Here is a 19,343-nt window from a genome sequence, read left to right as displayed (position 1 = left end):
TTTTAATATTGGTGGAGTGAGCACAAAACAGAATAAAATTATCTCCATTCCTGCTCCCTCACCCAATTTTACTTTTCACCAAGCACATTTTTTCACTAGCACTGCAATTCAGTCACCCTTTCTTCTTATCTTTACTGATGGGTAGTTTTTGGCACCCTCAACCATTTTGGTCACTACTAGGTTACAAGAGGTTACAAGATCTGACCTTCCATCTTAACCAGTAGTGGACCTATGATATGGTTAACAGGAATCCCAAATGATGAAGGGTGGTTCCGAGTGGTGACTGATGGGTATCGTGCCAGAATCTGTCCCTTTGCGAGCCGATTTTAGTATGATGAATCTGGCCGATAGTGCTTTATAAATAGGTTGTTGTGTTGTTGAATTACTTTATTCGATATATTTATATCATAAAAGTACATACATTCCGAGCCTAAAATCGCTATTTAAAATAAATATATCCATTTCACAAATATAAAAGACAATAAAAGTACTATATACAATTATAAAAAAACTGATAACAGGAATTAAAGTGTAACAGCAGTGGTATACATATGGACTTTCTATGCAGGCAAGATCTAGGTTTTATTTGTATTTATCAGCATAGTACGTGTGAGCCAGGCACTCGTTAAATACTTTGCAACCCCACATACGATAAACAAAGATGTTGTGTCTGATGAGAGGATGCGTAGGGCAACCCTATAGTCACTGACTCCCAGCTCCCTGCATACTGGTTTTAACCATCTTGCTCTAGCCCTCTTGGATGCTTTGCAGGCAAACAAGAAGTGCGGTAAGGATTCAGTCACACATGAGCAGCTTGGACAGATAGGATGTGGAACCCGCGTTCCTTTCCAGCCCTCAGTGAATTTGTTAAGAGGGAGTGTCCCATACCTCATTTTCAGGAAAAGTGATCAGTCTTTTGGCATTTGGATGAAATCTAAGAATGGTTCAAGCTTCCTAGTGGGCTTATGTTCCAAAAATAGAGTACTTAGGGCTCCCTACTTTGTGCTCTTTAATTCCTCGGCATGTACCCACTCCCAATAGACTTGCTTGGGAGATGGGGACTGGGAGATCCAAAATTCAGCCAATCCCAGCTTCATGGCCAGCTGCCTCAGTTTATTAAGCCACTGTATCTTATTCACACTATTCAGAATGATCAATTCGTCCATCACCAAGGTGTAATTTGCCAGTTCTGGTTTCCTTCTCAGGCGCACCCAGAACAGCAAAGGGCGGAGGCGAACTATATCTGAAATCGAGCGTTTGCCCATGTCATGAAAAAGGGGCTTCAATGGAGTCGAGGTAGGGAGGGAAACTAAGTCCCTCAGAAACGTATTCTCGGCTCTAACCAAATCAACCGTATTCTCACAGCCCCATAGTTCAGACCCGTAAATTGCAGAGGCTAACGCCTTCCCTTCATAAACAGCAAGAGCCGGAGCTATAGGCCTGCTGACGGACATTCGCTGGTTCCTCAGAATTACTCCAGATACTCTTTTAAGGCTTAGGAGCATTTTGGCAACATGGGAGTCCCATTTCATTCTGTTGTTGATCCTGACTCCCAGGTAGTCAAATGCCTCCACCACCTCTAGCGGCGACCCATTGAGAGTGATATGAATTCTCTTTGCTTTTTTAATGGGGGCAGCACCATCAACTTTGTTTTAGTGGTATTGATGGTCAGTCCACGTTCGTCGCAAAACAGACTGAATCTGTCCAACAATTTCTGGGGTCCCGAGGGAGTTTTGGACATCAGGAGGGTATCGTCTGCAAAGAGGAGGGTGGGTGTTTTCTCCCCTGCCAGGACCGGGGCATCGGCAGTGTCCTCCCTCAAATGGTCTACCACCCCATTAATAAAGAGGGAGAACAATGTCGGGGCCATCACACAGCCCTGGCGCACCCCCCTGTTCACAGGTACCCTCCTTGTTAGCTGCCCCTGACTCCCCCATCTAATTCTGGCATAATTGTCCTGATGAAGTTTAACAATAAACTCCAGGAGGTATCGCGGGAACCCCAAGTCCAACAGCACCTTCCACAGTTTATCACGGGGCACCAGATCGAAAGCGCTCTTCAGGTCTATAAAGGCCAGATATAAATTCCCCTTCATGATGGACACAGATTTCCAGTATATTGCACAGAACCTGAAAACCTGGTCCATCGTACCCACATTTTGTCGGAAGCCCGCCTGAAAATGAGTCAGTATGTTCCCTACTTCAAGCCAAGATCCTATTCTGTTAATGATGACCCTGCCAACTACTTTCTGGATAGCATCGATTAAACTAATCGGCCTATAGTTGGCAGGGTCCTCCTTATCACCTTTCTTGTAGATAGTTACTACTTCGGCACCCTTCCAAGAATCAGGGACAGGATGTCCATGAAGAATTAAGTTTCTTAGAAGGGCAATGAAGTCAGTCCACAACTTGGGGTCATATATAAATAAATCACCCGGTAACCCGTCCGGGCCTGCTGCGTTGGAAGGGGTTATACTCATAATGGCATCATGTACTTCCCAGGTTGCAAAGGGTTCTACAGGTATATGCTTTTCTATAATAAAATCATTTTGTGCCCCCAAAGTTTGGCCTGTCTCAGCCTCATCACAATACAATTTTGAGAAATGGGAATGCCATTGCTGCTCGGTTATATGGTTAGGGAGGGGCTCTACTGCTCTCCTATCAAGTTTATTTATCAGATTCCAAAACAGGGTAGAGTCCTTCAATCAGGCAGCGATCTTAAGTTGTTGCCAATGCTCTTCCTTCCAATCCTTCTTTGCCCTTTTAATGCAATTATTGTATTCCTTCCTGGCCACCCTAACTGCTATCGCATCCTTCCTCCTAATGTAATTCGATATAGCCTTTCTCCTTTTCCTGCATTCAGCCGTATACCATGGGGTACCAGTTATAGTTTGATTATTCTTCATAGGCCCTCTAGTATCCTCGATAGTAAAAAATAAGCCAATTTTCTCTATTAGACTCTTGTAGGAGTCCGTAAGTTTAGAACTTTGTTCAATGGCCTGGACAGAATTAAGGGGTAAAAGTTCTCTAGTCTCTACTTCGACTAGTTCTTTGATGCTGATCAATTTGTCTTCTTGGCACATTACCCTATTCCATTTTGATCTACGTTTACAATTAGATGGAACTACCTCTTTTGCAAGCATTAATGGACCATTTGGTGCTTCCCTCCCGCTCCCCCATCATATTTTCATACAGAGCGGATTGTGGTCACTGTCCTGCGACTGTCTAACTTCCATATCCAATAATCTGCCCCAAGATTGGGTGTCAAGTAGAATATAATCGATACGGGACGGGCAACTAAGTCTATTATAAGTCATCGCACCATTTGGATCTGAAATGGTCCTTCCATTTAAAGCGCGTAGATTATATTCTAATGTTAGCGCATTTAGTTGGATCGCTCTATGTGTCCATTTCCTAATTGGGGTCAAAGTCAGGGGCGGGATAGACTGTCTCGAATCCTCTTCGCTAAATCCCAGGTGATCTTCTTCGCTTAGGGGTTCATATGTACAATTAAAATCTCCCCCTACAATAACATTAGACAAGGGGGGGATACCCGCTAGTGCCACCTCGAGTAATGCTATAATAGGTGAAATTTGACCTCCCAGGGTACCTCTAGCATACACATTAAACAGCTCCATAGAACTTCCAATATGGGGACCCTTAACGGAAATATGTAATATGTCATCAGTAGATAAATTATGCACAGTGAGTGCCCAATTCAGGGCCACACTAATCCATACATTAAGTCCTCCCGATTAAGTCCTTCCCTGCACTGATTTCTGGGATAAAATGGGTGGAATACCCACTTTTATACAGGGGAATCGTGCTCCAGGTTTCCTGGAACATACAGATGTCATACATATCAATAAATTCATTCCATTCTGGATTTACCATTTTTTTTTTGGAGACCCGCTATGTTCCATGAAAGCAAATTGATCACATTGGTGTTTGCAACCATCCGCCTAGTAGATACTTTGAGAACCGTTCTCTCTGCTACTATTCTTAGAGGGCATCGAATTTTACTAGTGTCATTATTCCTTTCTTCCCAGTCAAGGGGCACCTCGACATTAAACGCCATCACCTCCATATCTATATAACTTATGGTGGAATTAACCTGATGCTCGGACATGCACATATTATGTGTTTGTACTGCATTATTCAAGTGGTTATCCTTTGATAGTCAGTCTATTTTATTGAGATCCGAAACATCCTTAGGCCTGGCTTTGGACCATAACGGTGCGTGTCTAATTTGTATATTGGAGTTCCTGGGTGGGCAAGTTCTATACTCTAGCGCCACTAAATTCTCCTCAATTGCCATATTACCGAACTTTATTTCAATGCAGTCTGTTAGAAAGCTAAACAGGGACAGTCTTTTTACATTAATCAGGTCTTCCCTGATAACTGATCTGCACCCTCTCATATGGCGCAGCCAATTAATGGCTTTATTGCGGATGGATTCGCTGCACTCATAGGCATTGGCAACACCAAGCTTAGTGACCCCAGTCATGTAGACAGTGGCATTTGGGGATCTATATGGTGTATTAATCTGTGTATTACTCCAATTATCCTCAACATTTACCTCTTTAATTGCCTCTACCGAGTCACTAGAATTTTATTTACCCCCATGTGAATCCTTACACTTTAATGTTGGTCCCCACAGTTTTGCTGCCTCAGCATAGGAACTAGGGATGTTCTGGCCGGCGGGCATACTAACTAGAGAAGTTTGAGCTGAAGTCTTGGATAGTGGCCCTCCTACTGTTTTAGGAGCATTCGATGGTACTGCTCGTGCATTAGGGGCTTTTGTCAGTTTGGACACTAATAATGATTGAGGGCTCTTTGTCACATGTAATTCCCCCTGCTTTATTAATTCCATCATCATTTTTTTTTTATAAAGGCTATGTCACCTTCCAAGCTTTCCATTTTCTTCATAATTGTCCTATTAAAATTCAAACATCTGGAGAATTTGCCTGTACTATCCAAGACCTCCACAACCCCCCCAGGTCCTTGTAATAATACCTCGCTTAATTCCCTAGATTCCCCTTCCAACACAGAAAATCGATGAGAGCAAGTAATACCCTTTTCACATGGTCTCTCCTGCAGGGACCGGTCTATATTTTCTATTGATCCAGCCAGAAGTTCAACCTTACTATTCAAATTACCCCCCCTTGGAGTCTCTATAACATTTACCTCAATAGGATTAACAGGGATAGAATGCATTTCATCAGCAGGACGAGTGTGCTTTGGCTTCTTTGAAAAAATTGCAGGGATCACTTTACTCCTTTTCAGTATAGGGCCATCGAACAGGGGATCGTGATTTCCCGCCTCTTTCATGGATGTGGCCCCCATAAAATACCCTCACAATCGTCAACAATAGATTCAATACTTGTTAAAATAAAATTAGTAACAGCATGTTGCGACTTTTTTGCCTTCTTCCCTTTTTTTGTAGTAACAGGAGCTCCACCCCCTCCATTGCCTTTCTCTTACCCATTGCTTTTCACAGACCCTCCTAACTCGCTTTTTGAAATGTTATCCGACAAATCTGACGTGTCCCACAGACTATATCAGGTAGCAGTTACCCCTCCCGAGTTCGCACAGTACCTTGTTAGTGAAGATGGTCCTGTACTTCACACATTAGAGGGGAAGCCCTGCCCTGCCTTGTCCACCCTGGGACGGCCGCAGAAGGCCCCACCCTTGTCCCGGGCATCTCCCGGGCCTTCCCGCGCGCGTCCTCGTGGGACGAGGGGCCACGCAGAGCTTCATGCGCCTCCTGGTGCGGCTTGATGAACGTGGCGGCAGCGTGGCCTAGAGCAGGACTACAGAGCTGCTGGGAAGTGTAGTTCCGGGCCGGCGGAGCTGAGCCCGGCCGGTGGAGAGGTTAGAGGGAAAGGTGGTAGCGTGTTCTCAGCGGAGCTAAGCCCGGCCAAACACAATCTCCCCCAAAACAGCTGCTTTATAAATAGATAACATAGACTAAAACTTTTTATAAAAAGGAGCAACAAACCCTACAGTTATATGATATGTAATATTATAAAACGGGAGATTTTACCAATTGCTAGAACTAAACTTAACAACTACTAAATCTTATCTGGTTGCCAGTTTGGTGTTTTAAGAAAAACCCTTTTTGAACACCACATAGAAAACAGAAATCCTTCAACTGAGTAAACAATTGGAATATTGAGATCATACTTCAGTATCCTAAACACTTCAACTCAGCGACTGCCACCCAGGTTTCTGCAGATCTGCACCAACCATCTTTTTCTCATTTTGCTGTATCCAGGGCAACCGAAAAAAACATGTAGCTCTGTTTCCTCAGGATAGTCACAAGCAGGACACCTATCCTCATTTTGCGTTCTCCACTTTGATGTAAAACAACGGAGAGGCAGAACCCCAAATCTAAATTTCAGATAGAGTTTTCTGGCAGTCACAGGTTTAATGAGGTCGAGGACCTTCTCATAGACAGAGTTATCCTTTATTTCCAAAAAGGTTGTAGTTAATCTACCTATATTGGAGTTGGAATGTAGTAAGGCCATTCTATAGTTCTCATATTTGGCCTTCATTTGTTTGTTAGAAATTTGGGTGCATGCTAGCTCTGGATCAGACCAGCATTCCCCCAGACCCATGTCAGTTGACAGATGTTTAATATGGGAAAACCAGGGCAGTCTGGCAGCACCCCTGATTTCTAGAACTTCGGACAATTCTTCTCTGTATGGGAGGGGTTCAGGTGTCGACCATAGGCGGCGTCAATATAGAAGGGGTCTGAGACATAGGACTTCTTCCAATTCCATCAATCCCAGATCTAGACGTAGTGGAATTACAGGAGCACTACGTGGCAATCTGAAGAGGTTCCTAATGTATTGGTTCTCAACCTGTAATAAAGATTTGGACTTACAGTGGCCCCAGAGTTCTGCCCCATATAGTGCACCCCTGCGTGCCTGAACCTTATAAATTTCTAGCGCCGGGCTGACAGCGCTCTTGTCTGATTCATTAAAGACCTTCAAGATGCCCCCTGTTCACTATGTGTGCCCCCCACTCCATGGTCTCAGTGATTGTAATGCCAAGATACGTAAAGGATGTTACTCTTTCCAGAGGTTTACCATTAAGTAAAGGATTTGGACGAGTACTCTTTGGTTTGTTAAAAACCATAAATTTCATTTTCTGGAGGTTAATCTCAAGGCCTCTTTCCTCACAGAACAAATGAAATCTGTCCAATACCCTTTGGATCCCCATAGGTGATTTTGACACCAGGAGGGTGTCACCAGCAAACATCATAGCCGAGATCCTACGTGCAGCTGGTTTTGGGGCATCTAGATCTCTTTCTTGTGACAGGGTGTTAATTAGACCGTTGATATGAAGGCTAAACAATGTTGGGGCGAGCACGCAGCCCTGGCGTACACCACGTTTGATAGGTATGGTTGCTGTCAGTTTTCCATCCCTGCCATATCTTATTTGTGCAAAGTTGTTTTCATGCAGGCGTCTAATGAGATGCGGATCGCGAAATCGTCAAAAATCCGCAAATTCGCCTGTAAAACGGATTTTACGCCCATGCTTAGTTGATAGTACTAATGTGGAAATCACTGACTTCCTAATGGACATTAACAGAAAGATTAGTATTTTGTTAGGTATTCACAAGGTGCTGTAGGAAGAGGAGACTCCTGTGTTGATTTGATTGCTTAAAAGTAGGCGATCATCGATGATGACCCCGAGACTTTTGGCTTTCCTGGTAGGGACAGGAAGGAATCCCATATCTGCAGGCCAGCAAGGGGCAGACCAGAAATGTGGGTTTTTGCCGAGTATAATCATCTTGGTCTACCTGGCATTAAGCTTAAGGCAATGCTTATTTATCAAGCCATTGATATGTTTCATGCAATTATGAATGTGGAGGCTGGTGTTGTATACATTAATTGAGGCTGATAGCACGATTTGCCTGTCATCTGCATGCGAAGTGAGAGAAAACCCGAGGGATTGAACCTGTGGAGCCAGATCTGCAACATAGACATTAAAAGAAGGTGGGACTAAGTGAAGAGCCCTGCGGAACACCACAAGGCAGGTGGGAAGAGTTTGAAGAGAAGGCATCAAGGTTGATAACATTTTCCATGTCTCACAGGAAGGAAGAGATTAATTTCAAGGCAGGTTTTTAATACCCTTTGCTTCCAGACAGTGACTCAGAATGGAATGATCCACCGTATCAAATGCCACAGACAGGTTCAGCAAGATGAGAGCAGCTGATCCAACCCATCCAAGATGAACTTTAGTTCATCAGTAGCCTTGATCAGGACCGTCTCCGTGCGGTCTCCGATCTAAACCCGAATTGGGTGGGGTCTAGGCAATTGAAATCCTTGATGAATTGATTTAGTTGAATGTTCCTCACTTTTTAGACTATTTTAGCGGGAAAGGGGAGTCTGGAAACTTGCCGGTAGTTGGCAGGATCTTCAGGGTCCATATTTGTTTTTTTCAATAGAGGCAAAATGGAGGCTCGTTTCCATAGGGAAGGAAAGATGCCTGTTCTAAACATGTTGTTGAACATGTTTGAGACGTGGGCTGCAATAATGTCGGGGACCAGCTTGATAGCTGAGGGCGGGCACGGATTATCCGAAGAGCCTGATTTGGTGGTCAAAATGAGATCTTTTATTGGTGTGGTAGAAACAGGGAAAAATGAATCGAAGACATTCGTGGACAGATCATTATCAGGGATGCCAACCCTGTTGTCTTGAATGCTGGATGGAGAATGATGGTGAGTGTGATCAAAGGAGTTGAAAATGTATGAGGACTTACTAGAATTCTTTAGCTGAGTTTTTGACAGATTCAATTTGCGATGAGAAGTAAGCTGCTTTTTCTGTAATCAAGAGGGATTTATATTTGGTAAGTGATAGTTTGTAAGTTTCTCTCTCAGTCATATAGGGCTCTCCATTTAGTCTCTTGGCGTCTGCAACATTATTTTTCAACCCAAAGGGCATCTGAAAACCAGGAGCCAGATTGACGAATCCTGCCATTGCCTCTTTTTAGGTCGAGCCTAAACAGCGCTTGTGCTGTAGGCGATCTGTCATCTTTACTTTCTGGGGTTTGACTCCTCCCAGACTTTGGAATGGCTTCCCTTTGTGTCCTTAAAAAATTGTAGCCTGCAAATGGCTATTGGTGGGTGCATGTCCTACCTTTTCTGGCAAGTTCACTCACATGGAGTATTGCCATGGGAGCGAGCAGGCACACGCACGCTGTGTGCATGCCTTTATCTTCTTATTTTTTACTGCTGATGACTGATCCGGAAGCCTGTGTATATGCTGCCCTTCTCCTGTTACCAGGCGACACCCTCCAGGCCCCACCCTCTGAGGACAAACTGTCCAATATGGGTACCTTGAATCACGCTCATCCTCCTTTTGCCACCCACCCTCTTTGAAGTTCTGCAAAGTTCCTCCTCCTCCTGACCTCGCCACTCTCACTGCAGTGGGATGAGGCGATGAATTTCAGACACTAGTGTCAGCTGCGGCTGACTTTCCTTATCAGTAGTTGGTGAAAAAGATTCACTTTATTTGTACCGATATTTGGGTGGGTGGACAGGTTTGCCCATATTATTGGTGGAGGATATGGATCCGATGCCATTTCATTATGGACACGAAGAGAGGTATAATTACAGCGTGATCTTGCGGTGAATACTGGATATAAACCTTGGGGTGGTCCGGGTAGAGAAATGGCCGCGATGTGGAGAAATGGATGATGTATTGTTTTGGGAGGTGCACATGGGTACGGTCCACCATTGCTTTCTGGTATTTAAATATTGTTCAAAGATGGTGCTCTGGCAGAACACTAGGATCGGAGTGTACTAGCTTGGGGAGTTTTTCAAGAGGTAGCATTATCCTAAATTGGCACGTAGTTAGATTGGGTGGATAGGCTCCATTTGTGAATGAGTATGGAACACATGGGGCATGAAAAACTCATGGGATACATGTTTTTACAGGGAGGATGTTCCCATCGACCTTACGGAGAATTCACATTGGTAGCATAGAGAGTTGATCGTATGCCACACTAAATGAAAGTGGATAATTGATTGATGAGTGATATATGGAGCTAAAGATGATATTGTGAGGGTATTATGTGAAGGGGTATATGTAATAGGACCTAATTTGTGGTGGTTTAGATTTAGTTGGATTAATGTTAACACTTTATAAGGTTACTCCAGGTCAGATACTGCATCCAGGAGTCAAGGTAGGCAAGGTGGTATATGGCAATGATGTTCCTTGTGTGGATACTATAGGTGTACATTTAGATTGATTGTATTCTCCCTTGCAGGAGAAGTTGACGATACACACATGAATATAGACCAGCACCAATACGCAGCTGCTGATATTGGGAATAACACGTGAGCTGAGAATTGCATAGTTTATGGGACTGCACTGATAAGATTGGGTACTGACAGGCTTGACAATGAGTTGATGGTTTGGTAATTAAGTATGATTTCACTAGCCCCTTGCTTAGATGGGTAGCTGAATTGTGCATGGCAGGTTTACTGTATCCATGTACTTTTTTGTTACTTTTCCTTATAATATCAAGCCTTGGAAGGCATCTCAGATTACAGATCGTTTACACCCTACGTGAGCTCAGGACAGTGGTGTTCATCGTTGTATTGTTCCTCACTTCCTTCGAAGCAGCTTCCGCCCATGGCTGCAGGATAAACCCATGCACCAGGAAAGAAACATGGGTAATCCGATATCCTTGCTCTCCCAACCTCCATGCTTTAATCATCCACCCACTTGCCGACAGACCAGGTAGTTCAGACTTGTAAACCAACATCTGAACTCTTTTACATTACTTCTAAATGTATTATCAACTTCTGCAGACCCCACATTAAAAATCCCACAGAGACATTTGTTTACAGTTGGATGCGTGCAACTGTTCATTGTACCACTGCATCAACATCAACAACAATTGATCCTAAAATAAATAAATAAAATAGGCCCGTTGTTAACCTGTACTACTGTATATAATGCAGCATGTTGCCCAATAGCATCAAACCAGCCTGGAGTCTCATGTGTTCAAGTTCGGAGGGTATCTGGCTTGATGTTTCTGGCAGGATTGTTCCTATTGCTGCAGGATCAAGGCTGATTTACATATAGCTAGTCTCTGAAGTGGTATAGCAGGTGAAAAACTATGAACTAGAATGCGACCCCAGCAAATATCAGCAGCTAAGACTTTTGCAAGCATTCCACCCAACTGCGTTGTTTTTTCTTTGCATCAATCAAGAATCTCAATATTTAAGAAGGATGCAATGGGGACAAAATATTACTGTCCTTTTAGTAACTTTTATTTTTTTTTTACAATACCCGAACATAATGAGGGTAAAAATACCAAACGTGGATCCACAGGAAAAACCATCATCTGCATAAGGAGTCTACATGTCCTACAGATACCACGGCCCAAGCACTCATACAATGAAATAGCCAGCTTGGACTAATGTATGACTCTAAAACCACACCCAAAGGTAGAGCAGGCAGAAGAGAATGCATTTATTTCAGTACATCATAGTGGTGCAACATTACCTTGCATCCGCTTTAGGCAACTAGTATGAAAGGTATAGCACAACCCGAAATGGAGCATGTGCCCCTATGTCGTTTAACTCAAATCTGTGCACAGAACCGCCCCAAGTCTATAGAATTCAGTGGTAGAAAGTTCTTGGATCTGCAGGTAGTTTGGCCCTGTTTTCTCACTATGGTTCAGGTCATTCAAAGGTCTGGGACCCAGACTGCCAGTGATTTGCCTCAGTATTTCTTGCTTTGTAGATGCCAAATTATGTGCACTACCATAAGTTCCTGGTCAAGACAAATCCTTTGCTCTAGGGATCCTGGTGGACAGTGGTTACATTTTGACTGATATCCTTCACTCCACTATTTCCAGTGGAGGGCCAACAAAACTAGTTTTACATGTCAAAATGAAATAAGATAAAAAAAACAATCAAGCAACAATTTGGCTGCCACATTACACAAGCATTTGCAATGCAATAGGTCCTGCATTTGCGAGAGTTTGAGCTATTGGCATTGTAAATGAAAATGTCCTTTATTTATGTGTTTTGAAAACCCGTAAGTGGTGTGTAAACACGCACTTCGTACTTCTAGTCCTTGCTTACGAGAAGCACGGCTAGCAGTAAAAGAGGCACAGTTACTGCCAGCCCTTTTTTTTGTAAGCAATTACTATAAGTGCATAGTGGGTGTTTACTCACCACTTGCAGGTTTTCAAAACACATAAATAAAAGGCATTGTCATTTACAATGCCAATAGCTCAAACTCTGGCAAATGCGAGACCTATTGCATTGCAAATGCTTGTTTTTATAGGATATATTTGAGAAGAGTTGAGCCAATTAGAATAAGACTCTGCTGTGACCTACAGATTTTCAACAGCCTGGGAGGTTGATGAAATCAGTAACTTCTGTAATTGATTTTAATCAATTTTAGCCCAGGGTCTATGCTGAGCTGACATATGCCTCTTAATCGGGGCTATATTAGCTGTAGGGCAGTTAATCGTAAAAAAGATGGCTGAGTGATCCCACCAGGCCAGAAGAAGCACTTTGAGACTAGTGATATATTTGTTATTAGAAAACAATGCATCAAGTGTGTGCCCAGTGCTATGTGTGGAAACCATGCTAAGAAGCTTAAGGTCAATGTCATCCATAAGTTCTAGTAAGGAGACAGCCTTGGACCCAGCCTGAGTAAGTCCTGACCCTCCAAGTGGTGCTTCTCCCATCCTGGACCCTTGTAAGTGGTACCAAAGGTACTGATATAGTCCAAATACAAAACCTTGGACTTAAGACATTTTTGGCCAACACAAGTGCCTGTATACCAAGAGGAGACTAGGACTTACCCACTTATTGATCTGCCCAAGTTGCTTCGCCAGTCCGACTTTGCGGCAGCTCCTGCTAAGTAATTCTCCGCTGCAGCAAATCCTGGTCAGTGGTTCCCCACAGAAGGAGTTTACGACTTTGTGGTGCCCTCATTGGCTAAGGCCTGCAGCTTTGTCCCGCAGGAGATTTCAACTTCAAAGAAGGGACTAAGTGGGATCGAGACTAAGTGGAGAAGGAGCCACTGATAAAGCCCAACTTTATCAGCGGCTCCTTCTCCTCAAGTATCACAATCTGCACCTTACCTTCTCAGACAGTTTTTCTTGAAATATCTTTTAAGTCAACAGGTAAGTGTAGACTAGCCCAATTACCTTTGTGTATCCAAACCATGCGCCATCTCGGTTGACCATAACTTTCAACTTTGCCTCTGTTTCGCATGACTAGGGGGCATATTACCAAGTGTGGCGATAGGCAATTATCGCCTCTTTAGAGGCCGTTTTCTCTATTAGCAAGCTGTCGCTAACTGATGTTAGCGACAGCTTTTAGGCGATAGTGAGTGGTTTGGGGCCCGCTTTGCATGTAGCGATATGATATTTATCGCTATTGACATGCAAAGTGGGCGTACCCACCCTGTTAGCGACTGAAAGCAGTCGCTAACGTCGCTATCGCCTATTAGCATGGAAGGCGTAGCAATGGAAATATTCCCGCTATCGCCAAAAAACAATGCCTGCTCAGACCAGTTCTTAGCCATGTTATCCAATGGGAGGTGGATAACATGGCTAAGAGCATTTTGTCACTAATGCATGAATATTGCTGTATTCTCAGCGATATTCACGCATTTGGCCTGATTTTTATCGCTTTTGAGATAAACCTTGCTAATAGCAAGTTATCTCAGCGAAAAAAAACGGTGATGCACGGCGATAAAAATATTGCCTCTAACCCTACTTAGCGATAAATATCGCTATTTGTTGGTAATATGCCCCACGATGTTTATAGTTGGCGGTTTGATCTTTTGGGTGCTAGTTTTCACTGTAAACTTTAATAATTCAAAACTCTGGTTCTAATGATTCGATTTTTGCTTTTTTAATGTCAAATACATTTTACAAATGTACTCTATTTTTCTAAATTTGTGTTTCATTTTTCTAGTGTTGGGTTTTCACTTTATAACTGATTGTGTGCTGCATAAATACTTTACACATTACCTCCACGTCAAGTCTGTCTGTTTTTGCACCAAGCTGCCAGAGGGTTAAGCACCAGGGGCCTTATTTATGAAGGCCTTGCGCCACCGATGCATCACTTTTTCCCATGTTAAAAGTGACGCACCGGCGGCGCAAGGCCTTCATAAATAAGGCCCCAGTTATTTAGTGACCATTTGAGGTTCACCCTGACAGGCTTTGTGGCTGTTGCTTGAGAAGAGCTCACACTATTCACAACCAACAACTCAATTTCTCACAGTGAACAAAGCATAAAAGTTCAAATTCGAATCAGTGCCTGTTTGTTTGCCAGCATTAAAAAAAACATTGTAATGTGTATTATAGTCCCATATTGCCATCCCAGGTTTGATGTATTTTACATTTTGTATTTATATATGTTGACCTATTTTTCAGTTAACATTTGTCTCGTTTTTCTCTCTATATTGTCATCTTATTTTTCTTATGGCGTTTACACAGCACTCGGTCTTCCACCTTGTGGTTTATGATATAACCAGAATCTAGAATAGAATAAGATAAGGTAAGGTAAAATAAGATAAGATAAGATAGTGTTTCCTGGTAGATAACTACCTTGCTCCCAGGAGGCTCCATGACCCAAGATAAATACAAGTTCAACTCTGATGACGATGCTTCTTTCGCAACGTTGCTTGGATGTTTTTTATGCATGCAGGCATGCAGCTACCTCACTTCAGTATTGTGTATGACTGGGGAGAGAATCTCGCCTAGTGAAGAGACATGAAAGGCTATGATTTGCATCTAAGCGTCAATGTATGAAGCAAGTGTATTTACTAACCATCAGCCAAGGTATTGGGGGCAGGTTGGGGAAAGAATAAGAGGGATGAATCTGAGACCCAGGCTCCATTAGCTCACTCTGGCCACATTATGGCGGAATGTAAACCTTAGTCAGTCCATGACAGTTTACTTCAGTGGCCTCAATGCACGCCTGGCCTGGAGCTATAGTAACACATGTGAAAGTTATGAAAAGAAAATGGCATGGTTACAATGATATCATGTCAATGTTTTTTTTTTTTTACAGAGAAATGTGGATTGAGAAAGAAGAGAAGGTTAGAAAAGCCATAAAAGATGTTTTCAAAGGAGAACTTGCTGAGTCTCACCCAGTAGCCCCAGCTCTTCCTGCTCAAGCTGACTGCATTTTGAGTGAATTTTGTCTGGAATTTATGAGCACTGATAAAAAGGGCTACTGCAAGGCCCTGAAAAGTATGACTTCTCTGCTAAAGCCAGGTGGCTGTCTCATAATGTCTGTTGTACTCGAATGCACCTTTTACATGCAAGGCAATGCCAAGTTCCCAGCCGTATCCTTGGATGATGAGTTTGTGAAAAAGGCTGTAATAGATGAAGGCTTTGACATAAAAGAAACACAGGTCGCTCCTAGACTTATAAACAGTTTGCATTCGATCAGTGATTTTTCAGCTAAATTGTTCCTTTTTGCACGTAAGGGAAAGGACAAGGAATAGTTCCACAGGGGACCATAAAAAAATGCAAGTTGAAACAAAGACGTAGACTATTTAGTGTTCTAATTGAGCTGTGGTCACTGAATTATGTTAGAGATCTAATTTTAATATCCGCAAGAAATATTTGGTGTTTATCTAAAATCACAACTCGGTGTTGAAGGGCAGCTCATATGGTTGGATATGATTGTAAATTGATGTTAAATTGAACACTGATTATTATTCTTTGTTAAGAATCAAGATCTGTAAATTCTTATTTTTCCTGGATATTGCAGTGTCAGAGGTTGAGACTTTGGGGCAGATTTTAAAGAAAATTGTGCAATGCAACTACGTTGTGTAGGGTTAAAAGCACAGCTCACAGCCATATCTACAAAAATATAGCGCTGCTACTGTGATTCCCCGCACTCACACTCAAACAGGCTGCCTAGCACCATGCAGCCACCTTTGCAACATAGCATAGGATCTGTCCTGGAAGGGGACCCTTGCATGCAAAATACTAATTGTGAAGCTTTTCCTACATTGTGTGTGTGCTGTACAATGAAGCACACATGCAATGTGGAAAAGGTTTGGAGACGTCAAATAATTTGTCCAATTTAAAGCCTGTGTATTTATGTTCAAAACCTCTCTGTCACTGTTAGTAGACAGTGATTGGCGCAAAAATCATGGGTGGTAGTGGGGGTATACCCAAGTTGCACCTATGGAACTCTTCCCTCAATGCACCTAGCACAAAATAGATTGAATTAAGCACAGGGCACTATTTGTGTTACTTTAAGCCTACTTTGCAGATCAAAAAATATTTTGCAATATAATATAAATACGACATCACAGTCGCATTTTACATCCATTTTTGTGATTTTTCACCAGAACAAATTAATTCTAAATCAGCCCCTACCCTTAAAGGGCCAGATTTGTCGAGGGATTGCATTGCTCTAGCATCACGCAGAGTGTCACAAGAGCAACACAATCCCTAAGTCAGATTTACCAAGCAACACATGGCCACCTTGCATGGCACTGCATTGTTTGGTAAATGTGGAGTAACGCAAGGTGGCGCAAGTCGCTGCCTTGCGTTACTCTGCCCTGGGAAGGCTTTCCATGAGTGGAGAGTGGGTGTTCCCAGGCATCCACCCATGGATTTTGGTGCATTCTCAGATTACTGGTAACCCTGAGAATGCTTCAAAATTGTATACCATCCAAGGAGAGGCACAATAATGAGAAATATCTTTATTTCTCCTTGTTGTGTCCTCTTTCTAAGTGTGTTGCTCCCTGCAGCACACATAGAAAGAGAAAAATGCCTCTGAGGATTGTTTTTGTGCAGGAAGGTGCCCAATTCTGCATACAATGCAGTCATCACAGTTAAAGGGTGCCTGCATTGGCACAAGGCAACACATTGTGTGCCAGCACAAGGAGAGGACAGGACTGCACCATATAATGTTAAATGTGGCGCGTTCCTCCCTTCTCACTTTCATGCAGCGCTGCACAGCAAGGTGTCTTGCTGTGTTTCACCGCGTGAAAGGTCGATAAATCTGCCCCATTTTTTTACGCCTTCCGCTGAGTGCTTGGATAAGTTACCACTGCAATCTAAAGTGAGGTGTTTGAGTACAGTAATACACCACAGTGACAGCAATAGAGTCTACTAATGGATGCAAACCTAAGAAAACAACAATGCAACAATAATATAACAAGAAATATACACCACAACAACTTGACAAAGGTCAGGGACACAATGCAGTACATTAGCAACACAAAAGCACAATTTAACAACACTGCAACACAGTAGTACAGTGAATATAAACAACATGAACCAACACAGAAACACAAAATAATAATACACCAAAACAAGGCAATACAACATCAAACATCTGCAATGTAAACAACAGCATAATACAATGCACAGACAAAATGCAACAAAATAACAATACATTGGCAACAGGAAAATGCAACTTAACTATACAACAATACACTGGGTCCAGAGATGTTACCAACTCAATATACCAACACAATAACACAACACATTAATACACAAAGACAAAACAACACAGCAGCAGAATTGTGCAATTGTGTTATGATGTGATTGTCTGTTCTGGCACATTTCATGATGATCTGTTGTGGTTGTACTGTTTTGTTATGTTGTGTTGCTATGTTACAAATTATTGTGGTGGTGTAAATATGTGTTATGTATTGTTAAATATGTTATTATTGTATACTTTCAGTGAATGGCATTGATGTATTTGTTGGGTCTCCATGTTATTATCCTCTTGTTTAAGTGTGTTATGTTTGTGCTGCATTGTTGTGTTGTGTTTATTGTGGTGATACATTATTTTTGTGCAATTGAGTTGCAGTTTGTGTTGGTCATGATTTATTGTGCTTTTTATGCTAGTGTGTTTTTGTGTTGCAATATTGCATTGTTTTGTTATTTCTTATTTTACTATTATAGTTGTGTTGCACTCTGATGTGATTCTTTTGTTATGCCCTGTTATGATTTCATGTTCTATTTTGCCTTGTGCTATGTTTGTTTTCTATTATGTTGTGGACTATAAATACTAAACAGACCTCAGCAAATCCTGCTAAATTTCAACGCAAAAGCAGCAGATTGCTCAAATATACAGTGACAAATAACCAGTAATCACTTTCTAGGGAGGAACATACCAATGCTCCAGCTCTTTAAATATTTAAGATATCTGTCAGTGCCATACTGCAGCAGAGACAAAGCCCTAAATTAGCTGTTTTCGATATTGTTTCTTCTCATTCTCCGCTTACAATGTGGCTAATTGTGGTTAATGTATACTAATTTCACCTGTAAATGTCAAAAATGCAAAATCATTTACACAGATCTCATGTTAGAAGTTATTTCATATTCACTGCTGTCTAGGATGTTTTCTAATTGTATGTCATGCTTGTGAAAATAAACAGCTACAATAACACACATCATTTGGAACAAGTGTAATAATAATAAAATATAACTCATTACCACAGTATGATGGTGAAATTATGGAATTACTATTTGCAACATAACTGATTTGAGAACTTACTATCGCCTGTTTTGTATGTCACCGTAACTTCACATAGGAAAGTGAATCTTCTTATAGTCATGTGGCCTATACATTGTGATTTTAGCGCAATGCACGGGTTTGACCCTTTGCATCCCGCTTCTCATTAAATATCTTTGTTTATATCTACAATATGGGTAAAACAGCATAGCATAGAAGTTATGCAGATCTTTATTGAGTTAAATGCTATATATTACATTCATCGAGGGAGAGAAAGGGCTGCCTTACCCCTGAGGCTTTCTCTCTCATGAGTCAGGTCCGCTCTCGACACTCAGGAATATTAGTGAATACCACTACATCATATGGACTACATTGTCTTCCATCTCCTCTTTTATTCAAGGTTTTGTGTTATATTATCGGTGGTTGAGTACTCATAACCCATGCACAGAGCTTTTATGGACGTGATTTTCAAACATAGGGGCCTATTAGGATGACGGACGGACCTGCGTCAGTCCGCCACCCCAGATGTGGAGGGACCGTCCGCAGGGGCAGCGGTGGTCCCTCCGTGCGAATTAGGATGTGACCGCCAGGGTGGCGGTCACATCCTAATTCGCCCGCCGCTGCAATGTTAAAACTGCATGCATTGCATTTGCATGCACAAAGCGGTAGGCACCGCTCGGTGCCTGCCGCTTTGTAAATGCAAATGCAGGGAGGTACCAAAGGTACCCCCCATGTGCACCCCCACCTCCCCCTTCACACTGGGGGCACGCAAGAGCACCCCAGAAGCAAAGATCCACATGCTTTTCCACGGTGGAAAAACCGCCGCGGAAAAGCATGTTTACACATGCTTCCTAATT

General features: G+C 42.4%; 1 protein-coding gene across 1 annotated transcript in view; it reads left to right on the top strand.

Moving 5' to 3' along the window:
• LOC144825018 (indolethylamine N-methyltransferase-like) overlaps positions 1-18,448 on the top strand; it is a 75,910-nt gene extending 57,462 nt beyond the window's left edge. Inside the window, exon 3 of the mRNA XM_078683932.1 lies at positions 15,067-18,448. Coding sequence (XP_078540058.1) covers positions 15,067-15,505 — 439 coding nt within the window. The 3' untranslated portion in view covers positions 15,506-18,448. The remainder of the gene's footprint in view (positions 1-15,066) is intronic.
• Positions 18,449-19,343: the final 895 nt, after the last annotated feature.

Source organism: Lissotriton helveticus, chromosome 3_1 (assembly GCF_964261635.1).
Source record: "Lissotriton helveticus chromosome 3_1, aLisHel1.1, whole genome shotgun sequence".
Taxonomy (NCBI): Eukaryota; Metazoa; Chordata; class Amphibia; order Caudata; family Salamandridae; genus Lissotriton; species Lissotriton helveticus.
Note: the sequence above shows the minus strand (reverse complement) of the source record. Positions and strands in the feature narration are given on the sequence as shown.